Source organism: Moschus berezovskii, chromosome 17, assembly GCF_049115385.1.
Source record: "Moschus berezovskii isolate FMDL1 chromosome 17, NW_MosBer_1.0, whole genome shotgun sequence".
NCBI classification, from domain to species: Eukaryota; Metazoa; Chordata; class Mammalia; order Artiodactyla; family Moschidae; genus Moschus; species Moschus berezovskii.
Window position 1 is genome coordinate 40,617,781 of NC_142476.1, and position 19,316 is coordinate 40,637,096.

The window sequence follows — 19,316 nt, forward strand, 5'->3', positions numbered from 1 at the left end:
TGTCAGCTCACCTCACTGGGTAGGTGCGTTCCCACCCGCCACCATGGGCTGTGGTGGGAAGCGGGCCCCATGGTGGTTTATGGACACAGCTCCAGAAACTGAACGGCATTTGGTACTTTCTGGTCTTTTATGTTGTAAAAATAAAGGCCTGTCCTCCATCTACTGCCCTTTCACCCTGCAGGGGCGCTAACCTCAGGGCCTGTGGGCTCAGCCCCAATGGAGAAGCAGCACGCCTGACTGCCTGGGGAGGCGGGAACACTGCACAGCAGCCCCCACAACACTCTAGGTGGGCAGCCCTCAGTCCTCCTCAGAGAGTTGTAGATCCTGCAGCTCGTCCTCTGGCCCCTGGGCCAGCTGCCACAGCTCCTGGGGGTCCAGCTCCGCCTCTGTGTCTGGGCTTCCATCTGCAGGGAGAGAGCACAGCTACATAAATTCTGCTTTATCAGGAAGAAGCCAGCCTCAGAGGTTACTCATCACTAATTAATCACAGCACTAATTAATTTATCGCTGCTGCTGTTGCCGGCTGCCAGAGCCAGCCAGGATGGAGCAGCTGGCCCAGTGTCCCCAGGGAGGGGCATGGGCCCAGCTTAGAGCCAATGGCTCTGCCCACCCACAAGATCCCCCAAGGCAGCCCTGGGCTCCAGACAGATGGGCTCAAAACCCATAGCAGCCCTCACTCCGGGAAACACTTACCCTCTGACTTGCTGACTTCCTCCTCCCCACTGCTACTGCTGCTGTCATCGTCCTCCTCCTCCACTTTCTGCCAAGCTCCTGGGGACCCAGGCATCCCTGGGAACCAAGCACAAGAGCCCATGGGAGTGGACCCACCAGCAAATGCACAGAGGTGGCTGCTAAGGCAGCAGGGGGGCTAGGGGCACAGCCTTGTACCACACCTTCCCTTAGGTCTCCTTTGTTCAACTGGAGAAAACCCAGAACTGTTCCTAAGAAGTTGTGGTGGGAGGGGGTGACACAAGGCTTAGGGGCCTGTGTTCCAATTCTAGGAGGGCCCCCAACTCAAAGCCAGCCACATGGCAGGAGGAGCAGAGGGGTGATGACAAGCACCCTTCCTGTGGTTCCATGAGGTGGGAAGCCTGCTAGGCCCACCTGCCCCCACGACCCCAGCGCAAGCTGAAGCTCACTCAGGCCAAACCTTTCTTTGTGAAGTCCGGGGCATCACCCTCATCATCACTATCCAGATCGAAAAGGTCCTTGAATTCTGCCCTGTCCTCATCCTTCCTGTCCCCCACCTTGCGGCGCTTTACCTCTGGGAAGTTCAAATCTTCCAGCTGGAAGGACAGGGACCAAGAGCAGCAGGTGAGGGTGGTAGCCCATCCACCACAGCCAGAGCCCCACTCACATTCCCACTGACAGCTTTACCCAGACCCAGTCCTGCTCCCTCCTCCCCGCCGAACACCCTTCCTCTAGCCTCCAGCCTACACTCCAAGCGAGGACCCTGCCTGGCCACTTTTGGGACGATTGGTCAGCATCGCCGGGTAGGATTCCTCACCAGGCCAGTAAGGAGGCCACTAAGTGCCATTGAAGCTGCAACCTTCCTGCTCCCCCCAATTTCAGCCATCACCCCAGAACAGACGGCAGCCCACACTGACACCAGGGCAGGGCGGCAGTCAGCCATATCACTTGGCAGGAAGCCGTCCCCTCAGGTCACGTCGTCCACACCCACTGCTCAGGACCAGACCCAAAGACAGCTAGAGCTCTTCACGGCCCTCCCTGCTGGTCCACAGCTGGCCCACATGATAAGGTCAGCCCAGAACTCACCCCACAAAAGTCCCAGCCCATCAGGCCTGAGAAGGGGCAGCAGATGCTCTGCCCCAGCACAGCCCTGGGGCCTTTCCTCCTGGGGGTCATAGGAGAAGGCCCTAGACTGTACCTGGCTCTGCCCATCATCTGCTGTCAGAGCAGCAGCAGCTGGGGGCAGCACCCACCAATCCCCACTCACAACCTCCCAGCCAAGCTCATATCCCGGAACCCCCGCCATACTCGTTCTTTGCCACTAATCTCCAGCTGAATCTCGCGGTCCCTCAGCTTTCGCCACTGGCTGTAGTACTTGGTAAGCGGGGTCCCCTCCTCCCGGGTTCGCTTCTCCCAGGCATCCTGTGCAGAAAACCAGGGTCATGTCCCAACCGAGACAAACTCCCATACACCAGCCATACACTGACTAGTGCCCCCAGGGCCTGGGCTCTGGCCCCCAGCTGACCACTGCACGCTGATCAGACACGCCGAAGGAAACTTTCTGGCGGACACTGCGGACGTGCTCTGCATTCTCCTGCACCTTCTCGAGCAGCTGGCGCACCTGACGGCAGTAGTTGGCCACCTTGCACTCCCGGAGAAAGGATTTCAGCTGCAGAAGAAGAGGCTCAGCCTAGCTCCAGGCACAAGGCTGTTCTGTACCATGTGCAGTGATTGCAGACAGGCAGGGGTGGGGTTGGGGCAGTGTCAGGGGTTCCTGTGTTTCAGGCCTAGGGGACACTCCTGTGACAGGGGAGCCCTGGTGCACATGGCGGGGGTGTTGCTGTGGGACCTCTATAGCCTAGCCCCTGGGGGCCTATGCAGGGCTGATGGGAGAACGCGCGCCAAGCCTGAGGGCCAGGCAGAGGGGTGGGCAGTGGCGGGCACAGCATGGATCTACTCTCCAGGATACATCCCACCCACTGCCTGTCTCTGTAAATAAAGTTGTACTGGCACACTTGTTTAGGCATTTCTGTGAGTTTTTTGTCCTTCCCTCTGTGGGAAAGTTGAGCAGTTTCAAGAAACCACGTGACTGCAAAGCTTAAAATATTTACCATCTGACTTTTTACCAAAAACATTTGCTGACCCTTTTCTAGACCACAATCCCTGGGACTGAGACACAGCAGGTGCACACACATTATGTGTGGGCAGCCCGCCCCACTCACCACCAGGGCTCCCTGAGATGGGAAGTACATAGGCTGAGGCTAAACAGACCTCCAAGTGGCCTAGGAGATCTGGGGCTGACGGAAGGTCCCTCACTCCACCCCACCAAGTATTGCCTGAAGAAAAGCTGAGGTGGACAGCCAGGGCTTCCTCCCACCCCAAACCTCTCCTATTGCATCACCCAGCCCAGGAGCACCTGGAAAAGCACGCATTCAGACTAGCCCAACCCAGAGCTGGGGGGCCAGGTCCAGCCTGCTCAACCCCAGCACCTCCAAGCAGCCTCATGGCTGGTCTGGACCCTGGGCTGTGGCGGGGTAGAGATGCGCTGGCAGGTCCTAGGGTCCTCGTGGTGCACCCATGCCAGCCCACTCCTCAGGCTCCACACCCAGGGCTGCGCCCCAGGGATCTAGCTGCCAGGCAGTGTCAGCAGAGACGCCACACTGCCCAGGCTCTGCCACTCCTCCCGTGTGGCAGGGACTGCAAAGTCCCACTCCAGTCCCACATGAGGGGAGCTAGCCCGCTAGGAGATGGTCTGGTCTGCTGAAGGGTCTGGGCCCATGGAAGCATCCAGGCGGGAGGCAGTGGGCACACACCTGCAGGACAGCGGGCAGCACCAGCTCAGGGAACGCGATGCTGTGGGCCTGACTGTGCAGGTACTCCAGGGTGAGGTCATACAGCTGCTCCACCAGGCCGTCCTGAGGCAGCGAGGGAGTGGTCAACATCAGGGCAGATGGGGGCTCAGGTTCATCAGGCTCCCCCAACCCCAGGAGGCTCACAAGGTTCAACTCTGGAGGGCAGTGAGCCTTCGCCTGTCCACACTCACCTGCCTCCAGGCACCCCACACACAGTGCCCTCCGACATCCTGCCATGACTCTGCCCAGGGCATTCCCGGACCCCTCCCAGAGGCTGTGCTCACCCGATATGCCTTCTCTTGCAGGTTGACCTTGGACAGCTTCAGGATCACAGCGAAGTTGATGGGCCTGGAACTTATGCGCCCTGGCCTCCTGTTGAAGTCAACCTGCTGGAAAATCTGTCCCAAAGACCTGTCAGCCCCTCGTGCACACGATGGGACCCTGGGTCCCTAGAGACCCTTCTTGAAACCAAGGACAAAACGCAGTGCCAGCCCTTTGGCCCCCAAACACAGCCTTTCCCCCCATCAGCTGAAGTTCCAGATCTCTGGTCCCCCAGAATCCCTCTGCCACAGAGCAGGTCCCTGATTGAGGGAGCAGGACCAGGGCAGGACCTTCATGTACTGCTGCTGCCCTCCTCCTCAAACGGGCCAGAAAACCTTGAGACCCAGCATCTGGAAACAAAGAAGGGTCCCTCCAGCCTGGGGTCACCATCACTGCAGTTTCCTCACCCACAACCGCACCCCCACAGCCTGGTCCTAGTCTCTAGCGTTGGCACAGAAGCCTTTCCTGACCTGAGCTGTGTGCACACGTGTACACACAGATGCACACGCACAGAGATGAGCACAGAACACAGCTATGGAGCTAACGGGGCTTCCGGCCCAGTTCTGCCACTGTGATACTGGCAAACACCCAGATCAACCCAAGCCTGTGACCTAACCCAGTGCTCTTGGGCCGGCCCTGCAGAGCAGCTGTCCTCGCCTGTAGTTGCCACTCGTGCCCACCACGCAGCATACTCACAGGCAGACTCCACGCAGAGCAGCACCCTCACAACACCTCCGTGCTGTCACACCCATGTGCTATGGGCGAGGAGCCAGCACTCAGGACAGGGGTACCAAGGTGAGGGGTGATCAGGCCACATGCAACAGGAGGCATCTCCCCCCACAACCCTGGGCACAGGCTCACCTCGAGGATGAAGGGCAGCACTGGGATGAAGGTGCCCGTGCTCTCCGAGAGCAGTGTCAGGGCGCGCACGCAGTGCATGCGCAGTGGGTAAAAGCGGGCTGTGGGGACCAACCTGGGCACATGGGAAGGAGGGAGTAACAAAGGCCCAGCCTCAGAGACCCTCCTGGCCCAGCTGCCCCAACCTCTCCCCACCCACTGGGCTCCAATCTCAGGGAGAGCTCTTCCCCGGCAAGGCCAGTGGCCACGCCTGCCTCGAACAAGGGCAGAGTGAAAGGCCCCCACCGAAGTTGTGAGGACCTACCTCCTTACTCAGTTACACTAGGACACACCCTCCCTGCCTATCAACTCAATCTCATTTCAAGGCATGACGTGGTGGGGTAGCGGAAGCCTCTGGTGAGGCTTCCTTTCTTCCCTTCAGGAGGTCAGCGATGCCCTCTTCTGGCCACACATGGCTCCTCGTCTCTGCTCCCAGGGACCAACACTGAATATTCATATGCATACCATGGCACATCACACCAAATCTGCTCTGTGCAAGAGGCCTGGGCAAGTAAGCCCAAATTCCCTTCAGACTGCACACCACCTCCTCTGCCCTGTTACCTCAAAATATATGTGTGTGCTGCATCCTCAACTTAAGATCACAAGCAACCAGAAGCCCAGCTGACAAGAATTCTGGAATGTAGGCACAAGGCCACAGACGGCCTAACTCCAGACCTTCCTCAGGTGCTGCCAAAGTCACAGCAGCACACCCTAGAGGCCCTAGTCACCAGGGGCACTGGCCACACCCTCTTGGAAAATTAGCTCCTCCTGGCCTTCCCAGATACCTCCTTGGGTGACCCGACCCTATCCTGACCTCCAGGACAGCATCCTGTATCCTTGTCCCCAGAAGGCCCTGTGTAACCCTAGCCCTGACCCCCCCAGGACACCTATGTAACCCTCCTTTGGCCCTCAGGGTGGCCTCATCCATCCCCAACTCACTTGATACAGCCGATGATAACCTGGGATAGCGGGTAGATCAAGGGCTGCAAAGCTTCACTGGGGCAGATGGTGCTGAGGGCACGGCACCACAGGTACAGGCAGTGCACGAACTGCCAGTTGTACACTGACTGGTATGTCTCCTGCCAGGGAAATCCACTCGGTCAGTCCCTGGGTCCCCTCTATCTACTCCACAGCCCCCACCAGCAAGGCCCCTGCCCTGCCAAGGGGCTGAGCTGTCTCTCCCACGAGGCTCAGGGCCCACAGTGGGTCAGGCTCCACTCCTGCACACCTTCCTGCGTGTTGTTATGGCGTTGCGCAAGTGGATGGCGAGCTGGCGGATGTAGAGGAAGGCATGCTGGTAGGCCACGCCAGTGTCCAGAGCCAGGAGCTCCGTCAGGGTCCGCTGCATGAAGTTGATGAGGGGCAGGGTGCTGGGAGAGGTGAACTTGCAGTTCCTGACGTACGTGATATACATTTGCTGCCGGAAACACCTCAGTCAGAGCTACCTCTGAACTCCTGGTGCCCTGTGCTCCCAACACACAGCTCAAAGCCCCCTCCAGACACCAGGGCCTTTCCCTCAGAGCTGGCCTCAGCAGGAACCACAGCCCAGACACGTCTGCCGCAGACCCCTCTCCTCAGCATGGTCCTGCTCCTCGAGTCCCCCAGCCCTGAGGAGGGTCTGCAGCGCACAGGGGAAGGGTCTCACTGGGAGCCCTGGGACCCCGGAAGGAGAGAGCTGAAGCGTGAATAACCGTGGGATCAGGCAAGGAGCCACAGTGCCCTTGGCTTGTGAAGAGCCCCGACCACAGAGGCAGCCTGCCCAGCCCCCAGGTCAAGACTTTCCACCCAGACCCCAAGGGAAGGCTTGGGGGCAGCGCTACCTTGAGGACAGGGCTCAGGAAGACATCCTTCTTGTGCCGGCAGACCTTGACGAGGACCACGAAGGCCAGCACCCGCAGTGTCTCCTCACCAGTGCTCCACAGGACCACCATCCTCTGCAGGGGCAAGCTGTCCTCACCTGCCCCGGCCCCCAGAGCCCAACCAGAGGCAGCCCTTCCCACAGCGCCCGGGGAAGCCACAAGACAGAGCTCCAGCAAGGAGGAGCAAAAACACAGCACGCCACCCCTCCTGAAGGCCGCACAGTGAAAACGGACCTGCCATCCACACATGTGTGCACGGGGTGACAGGAAGCTGGCCCACCAGCAGGGCAGCCCACCCTCGAGTAACTGGGCTCTGCCACCCTGAGTGTGCTCACACAGACCCCATGGAGTAACACAGGAGCCACCTGCACACCGGCCAGCAGGGCCCGCCCCAGCGCACCTTTAGCAGCATGCGGCACTGCTTGGGAAAGGTCAGGTAGTAGGGCACAGAGCTGCCCACGTGCTGGAGGACGGCTGCGGCCACTGTCGCCTCTGCCACACAGGCCACCAGCTGGGGAGGAAGAAGAGGTCAGTGAGGCCCAGGATGTGAGTAGCCAGGCCCCCATGTGACTGGTAGGCCCCACCTCCCAGAACTGCACCTGGATGACAGAGCTCAGGTAAGCCTTGACATCTAGCCGGAGCTTGGCCCACAGTGGGCTACTGGACGGCTGCAGCACCCTGTGGAGAGACCACCCCCCAGCTCAGGAGGCCACTAGGAGGCAGAGGCCAGTGTCCAAAGCAAAAGGGCACATGGGCCCTGTAGAGAGACACACCGCCGCCCCCTCCCCACCATCTTTTCCATGACTTTCAGGGGCTTCTCCAGCTTGACAGACACAAGAGACACACTAGGACTCTCTCAAGGGTCCCCCTAGCTATGCTTCAGGTGGGGTACCATCAAGCCTCAAACCCCCACCACACAGCCAGAGGGTTAAACGTCCTCCCTGAGCTGGGGTCAGCCTCTTCCCCAGAATCTCCAGATGGACCTCTGGCCTCGCCCCAACATGGCTCAGGCACCCATTCTGCAGTCCCAGGTCTGACCCAGGCATCACAAACCAGAACCACAAGCTGGCTTCCTTTGGGCCACTCTTTTGTTGTTGGCCACGCCTCATGGCTTTTGGGAGGGCTTCTCAATCCCTGGGCCATGGACCAGTACTGGTCCATGGCCTGTTAGGAACCAGGCCTCATAGCAGGTAAGCGGTGGGTGAGCAATCTAAGCTTCATCTGTGCTCCCCATCGCTTGAATTCTCGCCTGAACCATACTCCCACCCCACTCCATGGAAAAATTGTCTTCCATGAAACCCATCCCTGGTGCCAAAAAGGTTGGGACCACTGGCTTACAGGATCTTGGTCTCCTGACCAGAGACTGAACCTGAGCCATGACAGTGAAACTGCAGAATCCTAACCACTTAGACCACTAGCAAACTCCCTGGGTCACATACACTTTAGAGAGACCGAGCCACTTACAAATTAATTTCAGCAACAGTGGCGAATACTTCTGGAAGTTTCTCAAAGGCATCATTCCTCAACACTCACAGAACTCAGCAAGCAGGTTTTCATTCTAACTGCTTAAGCATGTGAAAGAATAAAGGACAGGGGTCCCTGAAAGTCTGCTAGCTGATGCCAGCTACTGGGGACCTAAAGCCACAACCCAGGAGGTGGCGCCACCTCCTCCAGGACCTGCTATTTTCCAAGGAGACTGCTCTGCGTAGGGTAGCGGCCCCCATGGGAGCCCACACCCAGTACACCTGTACCGCATGTTTGCTGCCCACTCACTCACTGCCTGGCCCCCTCCACCTTCACCGGTCTATGAGCTTTCCTGTTCCCCTCAGACAGAGCCACCTCCACATGGCCACGCCTTCCTGACCCATCAGTCCAGATCCCACCACCACAAGACCTAGGTATTCCCATCCCTGAATCCTGGCCTCCTCCACCTCCCGTTCAGATGGTCACAGCAAGACCTCTCCTTGGAGCTTCCCAGACTTCTCTGAGCCCCAATGTAACCCACAACCTGCCATGTCAACTACTCATCTCTCCCCTCTGAAGCCCTTCCACAGCATTCTCTGCTCAAGCAACCTCTAACATGGAAGTCAAGGCCCGGAACCTGCATGGATGAGGCCCCTGCTTAGACAGACACACACACACACACAAACACGCACACACATGCCACAGAGCAAAAACCAAGGAGAGTAGGCGAGACTGATTAGTCCAAAGAAGAAAAGAGAAAATCCTGACCCAAAAAGATGGGGGACCAAAGCCTAGCACACACTCTGCAGCTCTTGAGAAATCTGGGCAGTGAGGAAAAAGGGTAGAGCTATCCCCACAGGGCCCCAAGTGTCCAGCCTCTGCCAAGAGCCCTGCAAAGAGCCTGGCTCTGTCCTCAACATCCTTCTGGGCCACATGGGGCCACTAGGTCCCAGCGCCACTGCTGTTTGCAGGGCAGGGCCTGACCACATCCCCGTGCCGTCCTCTTTCTTCTTACCTGCTGCTGTCTTTTGGGGTTTTTCTGAATAACAGTTTCTGGAGACAGCCAAAAAGATCTCTGATGCAGAAGGTGACCAGAGCATTGAACACTGCAATGAGGGGTCCAGAGATGCCATTCTCAGAACAGAGGATCAAACAGAGAACCTGTATCCCTGGTCCCCTTGCCCCAGCTCACCAGCACTGTCCGTGACCTGGAATTTGCTGGTCTCAGCACCTTCCTCGTCTCCTTGGGTGGTGGCCACCGCTGCTCGGAACGCCTGCACAACTTCACGGAACAGCTTTGGTGTAAGGTGCTGCTAAAGGGGCAGAAGCACCCAGATGTTGGGGGTGCAGTCAGTTGTGCTTGGCAAGGCAAAGGGCAGCTAGCTAGAGCTCCAGGAATTGCCTTGAAAGAAAGGCATCCCTCACCCATGTCTTCAGACCAAGAGCAGAGGTGGGAGCTGAGTTACTCAGCCACATGTAGGGAAAAAAGAGAGCCCAGAATCCTCCTGGAAGGGCCACAGGGGAGGGGTGGAGTGTCCTGGATCTGAACAATGACCAGCTCCAAGTGGTATCTGGAGTTCTCCCTTTCTGTCCATTCTTTTCCCTGCAGAAACGACTGCAAGGCCCTCAAAATGGCCCTGCCTCCATCGACTAGCAAAGACACAGAGATCACATCCTCCCCACAGTGGACTTTAGGGAGCCCTGGAGAAAAACTGAGAAGAAGGGTAAGGCAGAAGCCATAGTCTCTGAATGAAGGCGAGAATGAAGTCCTGAGCCTGCACAGCCCCAAGTGACTGAAATGAAGCAAGGGCAGACTCGGGGAAGGGAGGGTCAGCTGCCCCCACACCCGACACGTCTCACCTTCGCTGCCTGCTTCCATTTCTCAACCATGGCAAGGGTCACAGCGACAGAACCGCTCCTCTTCCCCTCAGGTCCTCTGGGGACCCCGTCCTCCTCCTCCTCCTCTTCACTTGCTTCCTGCGCCAAACACAGGGGGTCGGGATGCATGGGATGCAGAGGCCACAAATATGTCCCTGTCCCCCACCAACTTTGTGTAGGGCCTCACTTCCAGCATGTTTGGCAGGGAGTGGAGCTGCTCCTCTTCATCCTCAGAGCTGTCTGAATCGCTGAAGTTCAGCAGGCTCTGGTCATTCTCCTGCAGGAACTTGTAGAACTCGGGGTCTTTGTCCTTCAGTCGAGAGAGCTGGTCCTTGTGCTCAGACGCACCACCTTTACGCCGACTGAGAAGGTGAGGGTCGTCAAGTCTGATTGGCAGCCACAGCCAAGGCCGAAGGGAGAGGGGTTGGGTTGGGGGGGAAATGAGGATTCCTGTCCTCCTCAGAGAATCTACGAGGTTTAGTCTGCTCCCTCCATAGCAGCTGCCAACAACCAAGGCAGGGGGATTTCCACAGACTAAGTTTTCAGTAGATCTCTCTAACTCCAGAACCCGAACTCGTACACTCAACACTCCCTCTACATGTTTCAATGCACTTGTTTCAATCCCAACACATATGACGCTGAACTTGGGCTTCCTCCAAACTTGCTCTGCCCACACCCTGCTCTTGGAGAACCCACTCCAGTATTCCTGCCTGGCAAATCTCATGCACCGAGGAGTCTCGTGGCCTACAGTCCACAGGGTGGCAGAAGAATCAGACGTCAATTAGCGACTGAACAACAACACTTCAGTTGTTGAAAACTCCCCCTTTCCAGGTACTTAGGTGAAAAGTAAACCCTATCTGACTCTCACATTGAGCATGCAATCTATCATGAGATCTCACCATCAAAACTAAAATTTTCATGACTCCTCTCCAGCCAGCAACATCTCTCAATTTCCTTGTCCATCCCGGCCCCTTACAGCTGCTCTTAGCACAGCAATCTAAGGGACCTATTCTGTTACCAGTTACATGACATTACATCACTACTCAAAACCCTGAGATAACTTCCGACTGTACTGAAACGCAGGTAAAAAGTCTACAAGACCCCACCCATCATGTCTCCAGATATACCTCCTGCTACTTTCCCCCTCTTTTCTGCCATAGCCGTGCTCACCTCTGAGTGAGCACTCTCACTGCCATTCTTCCCCTACTGCTGCAGTTTACTCCCTCAGATTTTGCTAAATTAACACCTCCTTAAACAGTTTTATTCACTTTATTGAACGCTGCCGCAGCCGCTCCCAGCTAGGATCCCTATTCTTTTATCTTTTCACCCCCTTCTGCTCTTCCTTCTTGTCTGCAGCACTTTTCGGTTCTACCACCCTACACACTGTCGTTTATCCAAGGCCGGGTAAGCTCTCTGAGACCAGAAAAGAAGACTATCCTTCAACGTTGGCCCATCATTTGGATGACTTGGCACAAAACAGACTCCCCGTAAACACCGATGGAGGAATAAATAAGCCGAAGGGTCTGGGGGAGGAGTCAGAAATCCCTAGGCCTCAGTTATGAGGCGCCAAGAGTGGTAAGCACACTTCTGGTAGGGCGGGCTGCTGCTGCTAAGTCGCTTCAGTCGTGTCCGACTCTGTGCGACCCCATAGACGGCAGCCCTCACGGCTCTCCCGTCCCTGGGATTCTCCAGGCAAGAACACTGGAGTGGGTTGCCATTTCCTTCTTCGGTAGGGCGGGCTAGGAAGGTTAAAATTAAGGGGGTTCGGCTTACACACAGCCCGTGAAGGATGCTCCCACTCACCTGGCCAAGGGACTCCCACCTGGTTCATCCGGGCCCCGGGCTGCCGTGCGCACCGCCTGCGTCTCCGCCTCTGGGGCTCCTTCTGGCTCCGATTCGGACTCGGAATCAAAGCCCGAAGCCAGAAACTCGTCCACCGTTAGCTCCTCAAGGCGCCTGCGGGCCATGCCGTTGGAGTCACGACTCCCCCCCAGCCCTGTGTGCCCAGTCCGGCCTCCCCAGGGACACAGAGAGGCGCAAGGGAAGCCCCTTTGGGCGTAAGCACCCGCCAGGAGGCTGGATAGGAGACTCAACTTACCGCTTGCGGCTCAGCGCAGCCGCCATGACTGCCGGACCTCAACGTGGGCCCTCTTTCCGGTCCCAGCAGCCCTTGCGCCAGGAGAACTTCCTGCAGGCCGACTCCGCCCCTGGCCCCGCCCCTTCAGGTGGCTTTAGGGTTCTACAACGGTGGCTGAGGCGGCATCTAGGCGGGAGGGCGCGTTCACATCTCTTTTTCAGGCGGGCGGAGCCCCTACTCCCAGGGTGGCAAGCGGGACTCGAGCTTCCGGCGCAGGCCTGGTTCTGTCACGGCTCCTGCACGCTTCTGTTGAGGGAAGGACTGCAGAGCTCCAGGACCCAGCAGGACTGCGTAGGGCGGAATCCCACTGTTCCGCTTATGACTCTTTTTCTCCAAAAAAGGCACTAATAATGACATCGACTGGCGGAAGGTGGGATTGGGGCCCGGGTCGCCCTCGCCCAGCCCTGCCCACAGCCTCCTAGAGCTCTGTGAACACATGCCAGTGAGGATGTCAATACATCGACCGCGGAAAAAATGAATGAGGGTGAGGGGAATCATGCGTCAGAGAGGACTCTTATACAAAGAGCTTTTCCAAATCAATAATAAAAAGCCAACAGTCTAGTTTTCCGCAGATCGGAAAACAAACGAAAACAGAAATGGAGATACTATGGATGAGCAGTTTGCGGCAAGATAAATGACACTGATGAGGATCAGAAGGATGAGAACCACTTCACTGGATAGTCCCTTAGCACCTGCGCTGGGCGGGACTGAGGGGCGGGAACGGGCAGACAGCGGAAAGATTCAAGCATTGTTATTGAAGCCAGTTTGGCCAAATCTCCCTGAAAGAGGATGCCTGATACTTCAGTCCAGCGAGTCCGCTCCTGGGACTCCAGTTACTAAGGCATCTGCCTAAGTCTCCAGGCCGGCCCGGGCAGAGACAGCCACTTTTCCTCTGCCTGGTCTGTGGAACAGCCTGCCCGTGCAAAGACCGTGAGGCTGGAAGATTGCCTTAGGGAAGGAAGGCGATGGAGAACTCAACCTATGCCCTCCTCTCCCTCCACCCGTCTAATGGCAGAGGTCCGCGGGCCTGGACAGCCAGATCCCAAGACAGGGGACCTCACAGCCCTAAGGGCGTGCACCCCACCTGCTCTCCCACTCCTCAGCCAGCGTCCCCTCGAGGCCAGACGGGCAAAGGGGCCTGCGTGGCATTGGAGAGAGGCAAGCAGACGCATCCTGGGCAATCACGTTGGGCCGTTCGGCCCCCAGAAGATCCCTGGCCTGGGAAGTCTTGAACGAGGTGATGCGGGCAGATCTTGGAGGGTTCTCAGATATAGGCGGCGGGCGCGGCCTGGGTGGCTTCCTGGAGGAGGAGGCGGACGGAGCCCCAAAACATTGAGAGAATCCGCCCTCTAGGCAGCGTCCCCGAAACCGCGGGAGAGCGCGGGGGGCCGGGCGGGCGGCGCCGAGAAACAGCGGCTGCGGGCGAGCGGCGGGATAGAGGGACGCCGAGCCGGTCGCCACCGCGAAGCAGCCCTTCTGCCGCCCGGCATCGTCTGGTCTGTGCGTCCTCCGCGGATCGGCGGCGGGCCAGCGGCCGAGCCCATGCAGCCGCGCAGCGAGCGCCCGGCCGGCAGGACGCAAAGTCCGGAGCACGGCAGCCCGGGGCCCGCGCCGGAGGCTCCGCCGCCGCCACCGCCGCCGCAGCCGCCAGCGTAAGTGGGCCGGGGGTTAGGGTTAGTGACTGGCCAGGGCCGAGTAGGAGGGAAGGAGGGGCGCGGCCACCCTGGCAGGCTGTCGGGAGGGCGCGGCCTGGCGCCCTGCCGGCTCGTCGGACCGCGGAGGGTTCAGGCCCCCTGCGTTATCCGCGCACACAGCCGGCGCGGGGCAGGGCATCCCGAGGTGGCTGCTCCCGGAGGTCTGACCCCACCCGCCGCCCTTGAATTCCGGCTGTGCCGCTCAAAGACTCGCGCGGCTTGTCTGCAGGATGAGGGGTTAAGGGTCAAAAGAGGTTACATTGCCTGTCGGTGTAGGGGTCCGCTTCAGGGCCACCGGCCAGTACGCATCGGTTCACATCGTGCACTTCCCGAAGCCCATGCGGAGGACACCGGACTCCAACGGGGGCGCGGGAAGGGTGGCCAGCAATGGACAGAGAGCCTAGTCCCAAGGAGGGCCTAGGGAGCCGGGGGTGCTCCCGGCGGGAGGGAAGTATGTGCCTGAGCAGGGATCGTGGCAGGGATCGTGGCAGAGGAAGCTGAACAGGTTCAACAACTGGGGTCTGGCTGGAGCCAACCTCCAGCGCGGAGCAGGTTGGAGCAGAGTCTGGCTGGACTCCGAGGAGGCTCCCTGGCCGTGAGGCAGCAGAGAGAGTGGTGCCTGGAGAGCACATGGGGTCCCCAGGGGCATGGGTCCTTCATGGAAACTTCGTTCGGGCTTCTTTGGGGGAAGGTGGCCTCCTGGATGCCCAGGCCCTGACCAAAGTCTCTAGGGTGGGTGAGCAGTTCTGTGCAGAGTGCACCCTGATGGGTCACTGCCCATGTGCAGCCCTGAGGCAGAGCGTGCCCGGCCCCGGCAGGCCCGGCCCACAGCCCCCATGGAAGGCACAATGCAGCTGCTGAGCCGCGAGGGCCACGCTGTGTCCCACAACTCCAAGCGGCACTACCACGACGCCTTCGTGGCCATGAGCCGCATGCGACAGCGCGGCCTCCTGTGTGACATCGTCCTGCACGTAGCTGCCAAGGAGATCCGGGCGCACAAGGTGGTGCTAGCCTCTTGCAGCCCCTACTTCCACGCCATGTTCACAAGCAAGTACAGCCCATCAGGTCTGGGTGCTAGGGGGCTCTGCGGCTCTCCTCGCGTGGGCCCCAGCCTGACTTGCTGTCCTGTACCACCACCCCCCTACCCCGCCACCGCAGACGAGATGAGTGAGAGCCGTCAGACACACGTGACACTGCACGACATCGACCCTCAGGCCCTGGACCAGCTGGTGCAGTTTGCATACACAGCCGAAATTGTGGTGGGAGAAGGCAACGTGCAGGTGTGGCAGCCTCAGCCTCACGGCCCGTGCTGCCACGGCACCGGTGCCTCCGCTCACCCCGTGCCCCCAGCATCCTCTGTAATGTGGCCACTCTTTCAGTGCTCACGTCTGTTTCTCTGCCCCTGCTCCCCTGGCCCTGTCTCCCACCTTGCCTCACAGACTCTGCTCCCAGCCGCCAGCCTCCTGCAGCTGAATGGCGTCCGAGACGCCTGCTGCAAGTTCCTGCTGAGCCAGCTGGACCCCTCCAACTGCCTGGGCATCCGGGGCTTCGCCGACACGCACTCCTGCGGTGATCTGCTCAAGGCGGCACACAGGTACGTGCTGCAGCACTTCGTGGACGTGGCCAAGACCGAGGAGTTCATGCTGTTGCCGCTGAAGCAGGTAACGTGGTAGTTGGGGAACAGCCTGGACCTTGACCCGGATCCTGACCCTGACCCAGTTCCTGGACCCCAGAGCCAGCCTTGGTCCCTGGCTCCATCATCTGCACCCTAACAACCTGGCCCTTTGTCTCTCAACCTTTATCCCCAGTTTCTGACCCACCTTCCAACCCAGCCACTGTCCCTTGGGCACAACCATCCCATTTTCTAACTCCACCCAAGCACTCGCCATTGATTCCTGATGCTCTCCTGTCTTGATCACATTCTACCTACTTCCCCAGTAGTCACTGGTTCCACGTCCCCAGGATGACCCTGGAACTGGCCCCCAGGAACTGGACCTGTGGCTCCTGACCCTGCTTGGCCCATCCTCATAGAAACACTGGGCCCCTTGGACTCTCCCTCCCAGGCACCTTCAGGGCTCCATGGGCCCCAAGATCCTCCCCAGATCTCAGGTCTGAGGGTCCCCACCCCCAGGTGCTGGAACTGGTCTCTAGCGACAGCCTGAACGTGCCTTCAGAGGAGGATGTCTACCGTGCTGTCCTGAGCTGGGTCAAGCATGATGTGGATGCCCGGAGGCAGCACGTTCCTCGGGTGAGGCCAGGCCCGGGGGCCGGGGGGGGGCAGGGCCCACAGTGCTCAGGAGGGGATGCAATGGCTGAGGACCCAGCTGTGCCTGGGCTCTTCTGTGCCCACAAACCCCACAGGGGTGATGCAGACATGTGTTTCAAGAAGGTTCCAGGGTACCTGAGAGGGTCTCAGGGCACAGCCTGCTACCTGACTATAGCATCCACACTCCAGCTGATGAAGTGTGTCCGCCTGCCCCTGCTAAGCCGGGACTTCCTGCTGGGCCATGTGGATGCTGAGAGCCTGGTGCGGCACCACCCAGACTGCAAGGACCTACTCATCGAGGCCCTCAAGTTCCACCTGTTGCCCGAGCAGAGGGGCGTCCTGGGCACGAGCCGCACCCGGCCCCGGCGCTGCGAAGGCGCTGGCCCTGTGCTCTTTGCTGTGGGTATGCCCACCTGTCCTGTCTCATCCTGTCCCCCAAGCCCTGTCCCATATCCCTACCCATGAGCCCAGCATAAGCCCTACTCCCCAACCCTGTACCAGTTCCATCCTGCACTCACCCAACATCTGTTCTTCCATCCCCCATGGTGTGACCCACTCACTGGTCCCTGCCCCACTTGCCCTGGGAGCCTTCAGGCCCTCAATCTCGAGATGTGATAGAGCCTCCTAGCCAACTACCTCCCTGGGCCTTCATCCTGCCCCGTCACCTCCCCATCCCTAGGTGGTGGGAGCCTGTTCGCCATCCACGGGGACTGTGAAGCATACGACACGCGCACTGACCGTTGGCACGTGGTGGCCTCCATGTCCACACGCCGAGCCCGGGTGGGCGTGGCAGCAGTGGGGAACCGGCTGTATGCTGTGGGCGGGTAAGACTAGAGGCTGGTCTCAGGTCAGGGGCTTGGCGTGTGCCCACTGGGCCAGCCCTGACCAGCAGTGGACCCTCCCCTAGTTACGACGGGACTTCAGATCTGGCCACCGTAGAGTCCTACGACCCCGTGACCAACACCTGGCAGCCGGAGGTGTCCATGGGCACGAGGCGCAGCTGCCTGGGTGTGGCTGCCCTACACGGGCTCCTGTATGCAGCTGGTGGCTACGATGGGGCCTCTTGCCTCAACAGGTAGTGGCCGGGGTCAGGGCCGGGTGGCCTTTCGGAGTTGGCTCAGCAGGTGTGGCTGCACCAGGACTGCAGGGGTCCTGCCTGAGAGGGGCCAAGGGGCACCCTGCCTGAGGTCCCCAGGGTCCCCAGTACCTTGGCCAGCCCAGTGGCATGTTCTTTCCTCTCTGGGGTCCTTCCCCCAGGGCAGGGCCTGGACCCAGGTGGACACTTGCCCAGCATTGTCCAGGTAGCCTGTGGCTCGTGTCCACCCAGCATGGCCCTGCTTCCAGCTCCAGTGGGATTCTGGGGTCAGCCTCCATGACTGCCTAGCCTAGAATTTTAGTCATTCTTCAGGGGAGGGCAGGTCCTGGGGCCGGGACTGCCTTTCCTCCACTGCTCAAGGTCAGCCGCAGTCCTGGTGTCTACAGTGCTGAGCGCTATGACCCCCTGACGGGAACGTGGACATCCATCGCCGCCATGAGCACACGGAGGCGATACGTGCGCGTGGCCATGCTCGGTGGGTGACTGCATTGTGTAGCACCCAGCCCCAGGGACTCACACATAACAGGTGCACCATGAGTGTGTTGACTCCCTGCAGATGGAAACCTGTATGCCGTGGGTGGTTATGACAGCTCATCACACCTGGCCACCGTGGAGAAGTATGAGCCCCAGGTGTGAAATTCCCCAGTCACATATCCCCGTTCCCCAGAGGTGCTGAGGTCAACATTCTGGCCACCCCTGTCCCCCAGAGGGCCATCCCTCTATGTCCACGCTGTCTCACAGACCCCCCCACCCTGGAGTAGAGGTCTGCACGTGGAGGTGGAGGGAGGCAGGTGGTGGGTTGGCCTCCAGCCCATCCCTCCACCTCAGGTGAACACCTGGACGCCCGTGGCCTCCATGCTGAGCCGGCGCAGCTCGGCAGGTGTGGCGGTGCTGGAGGGGGCCCTCTACGTGGCTGGTGGCAATGATGGAACCAGCTGCCTCAACTCCGTGGAGAGATACAGCCCCAAGGCAGGCGCCTGGGAGAGTGTGGCGCCCATGAACATCAGAAGGTGCACGGGCCCCCAAAACTGTCGCCACCATTGCCCTCTGTTCCCCCAACTGACAGGGCCTCACCCCTGCACAGCTTGTCCCCTACCTGCCTCCTGAGTCTCGCCTTTCAGGGCCCCGCCCCCCGCATCGCCAGGGCCCCGCCCCAAAGATGCCTCCCAAGGCGGCGCGCCCAGGCTTTTCCAGTGGCCACAACCCCAGACCCTGGCCCTGCCCCCTCCTCACCCCTGGCCTCACCCCCTGCTCCTCCCCTTCCACCCTGCCCCCAGGAGCACACACGACCTGGTGGCCATGGATGGATGGCTGTACGCCGTGGGAGGCAACGACGGCAGTTCCAGCCTCAACTCCATCGAGAAGTACAACCCGAGGACCAACAAGTGGGTGGCCGCGTCCTGCATGTTCACGCGGCGTAGCAGCGTGGGCGTGGCGGTGCTGGAGCTGCTCAACTTCCCTCCTCCCTCTTCGCCCACGCTGTCCGTGTCGTCCACCAGCCTCTGACCCAGTGGCACGGCTGCACAGAGGCCGGCCGGCGGCCTCCCTCGTGCCTTAAGCCCCCAGGGCCCAGCACCTCCCTCCCCTGCTCGTGGGGCGGGGCTTGGCCCCCACCAGGGACATTCAGCGCCGTCTGTCCACCGTGCGTCTAGCCCGGGTGTTACTGTGTTTCTTTCTTAGTGTTTGTGTGTGCGTTTATTTATTCACTCATTAATTTATTGATTGATGTTGAGCAGGCTGCAGCTACCCGTTTCCTCGTTTACTCTTGAAGTGTCCTATCTCCGGGGCCAAGCTGCTCTCCTGGGTGTCCTCCCACCCTACTGAGGGCCCTGGGGAGCAATGGGGTGGACACTGGCATTCCCCGTGGGTGAGGAGCCAGTTGGACTCTGCAGACCTGGAGGGACCGAGGGGTGATGCAGAGCAGTATGGAGGGGGGCTTTCTGAGTCAGGTGCAGACCCCCCAGCCTGTGCTTTGCACACCACTCTTGCCTCACCCAGCCAGGCACTCTCCCAGGGAGGGCACAAATTGGGCTTCCTTCCCATGGCTGTGGTGTCATTTCTGGATCCTGCACTGAGCTGGGCACTGTCCGCTGCCAACCCCACACAGCAATATGAGCCACTTGAACAATAAACATGTTTCTTGGGCTCTGCGGGTCTGTGGC

At 59.7% G+C, this 19,316-nt stretch overlaps 2 protein-coding genes across 6 annotated transcripts; one reads left to right on the forward strand and one right to left on the reverse strand.

Annotated features, from left to right (window-relative positions):
* Positions 1–104: 104 nt before the first annotated feature.
* On the reverse strand, positions 105–12,206 carry NOC2L (NOC2 like nucleolar associated transcriptional repressor). Of its 3 annotated transcripts, none has more exons than XM_055419298.2 (19): positions 12,060–12,206; positions 11,765–11,917; positions 10,149–10,323; positions 9,944–10,060; positions 9,276–9,393; positions 9,099–9,189; positions 7,219–7,297; positions 7,020–7,130; positions 6,581–6,694; positions 5,989–6,177; positions 5,700–5,839; positions 4,725–4,836; positions 3,827–3,940; positions 3,504–3,605; positions 2,216–2,359; positions 1,999–2,112; positions 1,151–1,286; positions 694–789; positions 105–404 (listed from the first exon to the last, which is right to left on the reverse strand). In XM_055419298.2, the coding sequence occupies exons 1-19, from the start codon at positions 12,083–12,085 to the stop codon at positions 298–300; spliced, it is 2,238 nt and encodes a 745-aa protein (XP_055275273.2). In that variant the 5' UTR covers positions 12,086–12,206; the 3' UTR covers positions 105–297. The 3 variants fall into 3 exon arrangements, with proteins under 3 accessions (XP_055275273.2, XP_055275272.2, XP_088701479.1); XM_055419297.2 differs by having other exon boundaries at positions 9,276–9,396; XM_088845353.1 differs by lacking the exons at positions 4,725–4,836; positions 5,700–5,839; positions 5,989–6,177 and having other exon boundaries at positions 9,276–9,396.
* A 1,283-nt stretch (positions 12,207–13,489) lies between these two features.
* On the forward strand, positions 13,490–19,299 carry KLHL17 (kelch like family member 17). Of its 3 annotated transcripts, XM_055419300.2 has the most exons (12): positions 13,626–13,750; positions 14,580–14,839; positions 14,951–15,072; positions 15,232–15,453; positions 15,924–16,040; positions 16,248–16,461; positions 16,738–16,882; positions 16,966–17,133; positions 17,541–17,629; positions 17,711–17,784; positions 17,983–18,164; positions 18,432–19,299. In XM_055419300.2, exons 1-12 carry the CDS (start codon positions 13,641–13,643, stop codon positions 18,658–18,660), a joined length of 1,932 nt encoding a protein of 643 aa, XP_055275275.1. In that variant the 5' UTR covers positions 13,626–13,640; the 3' UTR covers positions 18,661–19,299. The 3 variants fall into 3 exon arrangements, 2 of the variants coding, with proteins under 2 accessions (XP_055275274.2, XP_055275275.1); XM_055419299.2 differs by having other exon boundaries at positions 13,493–13,750; positions 14,951–15,453; XR_016039610.1 differs by lacking the exons at positions 17,983–18,164; positions 18,432–19,299 and having other exon boundaries at positions 13,490–13,750; positions 14,951–15,453; positions 17,515–17,629.
* The last annotated feature ends 17 nt before the right edge of the window (positions 19,300–19,316 follow it).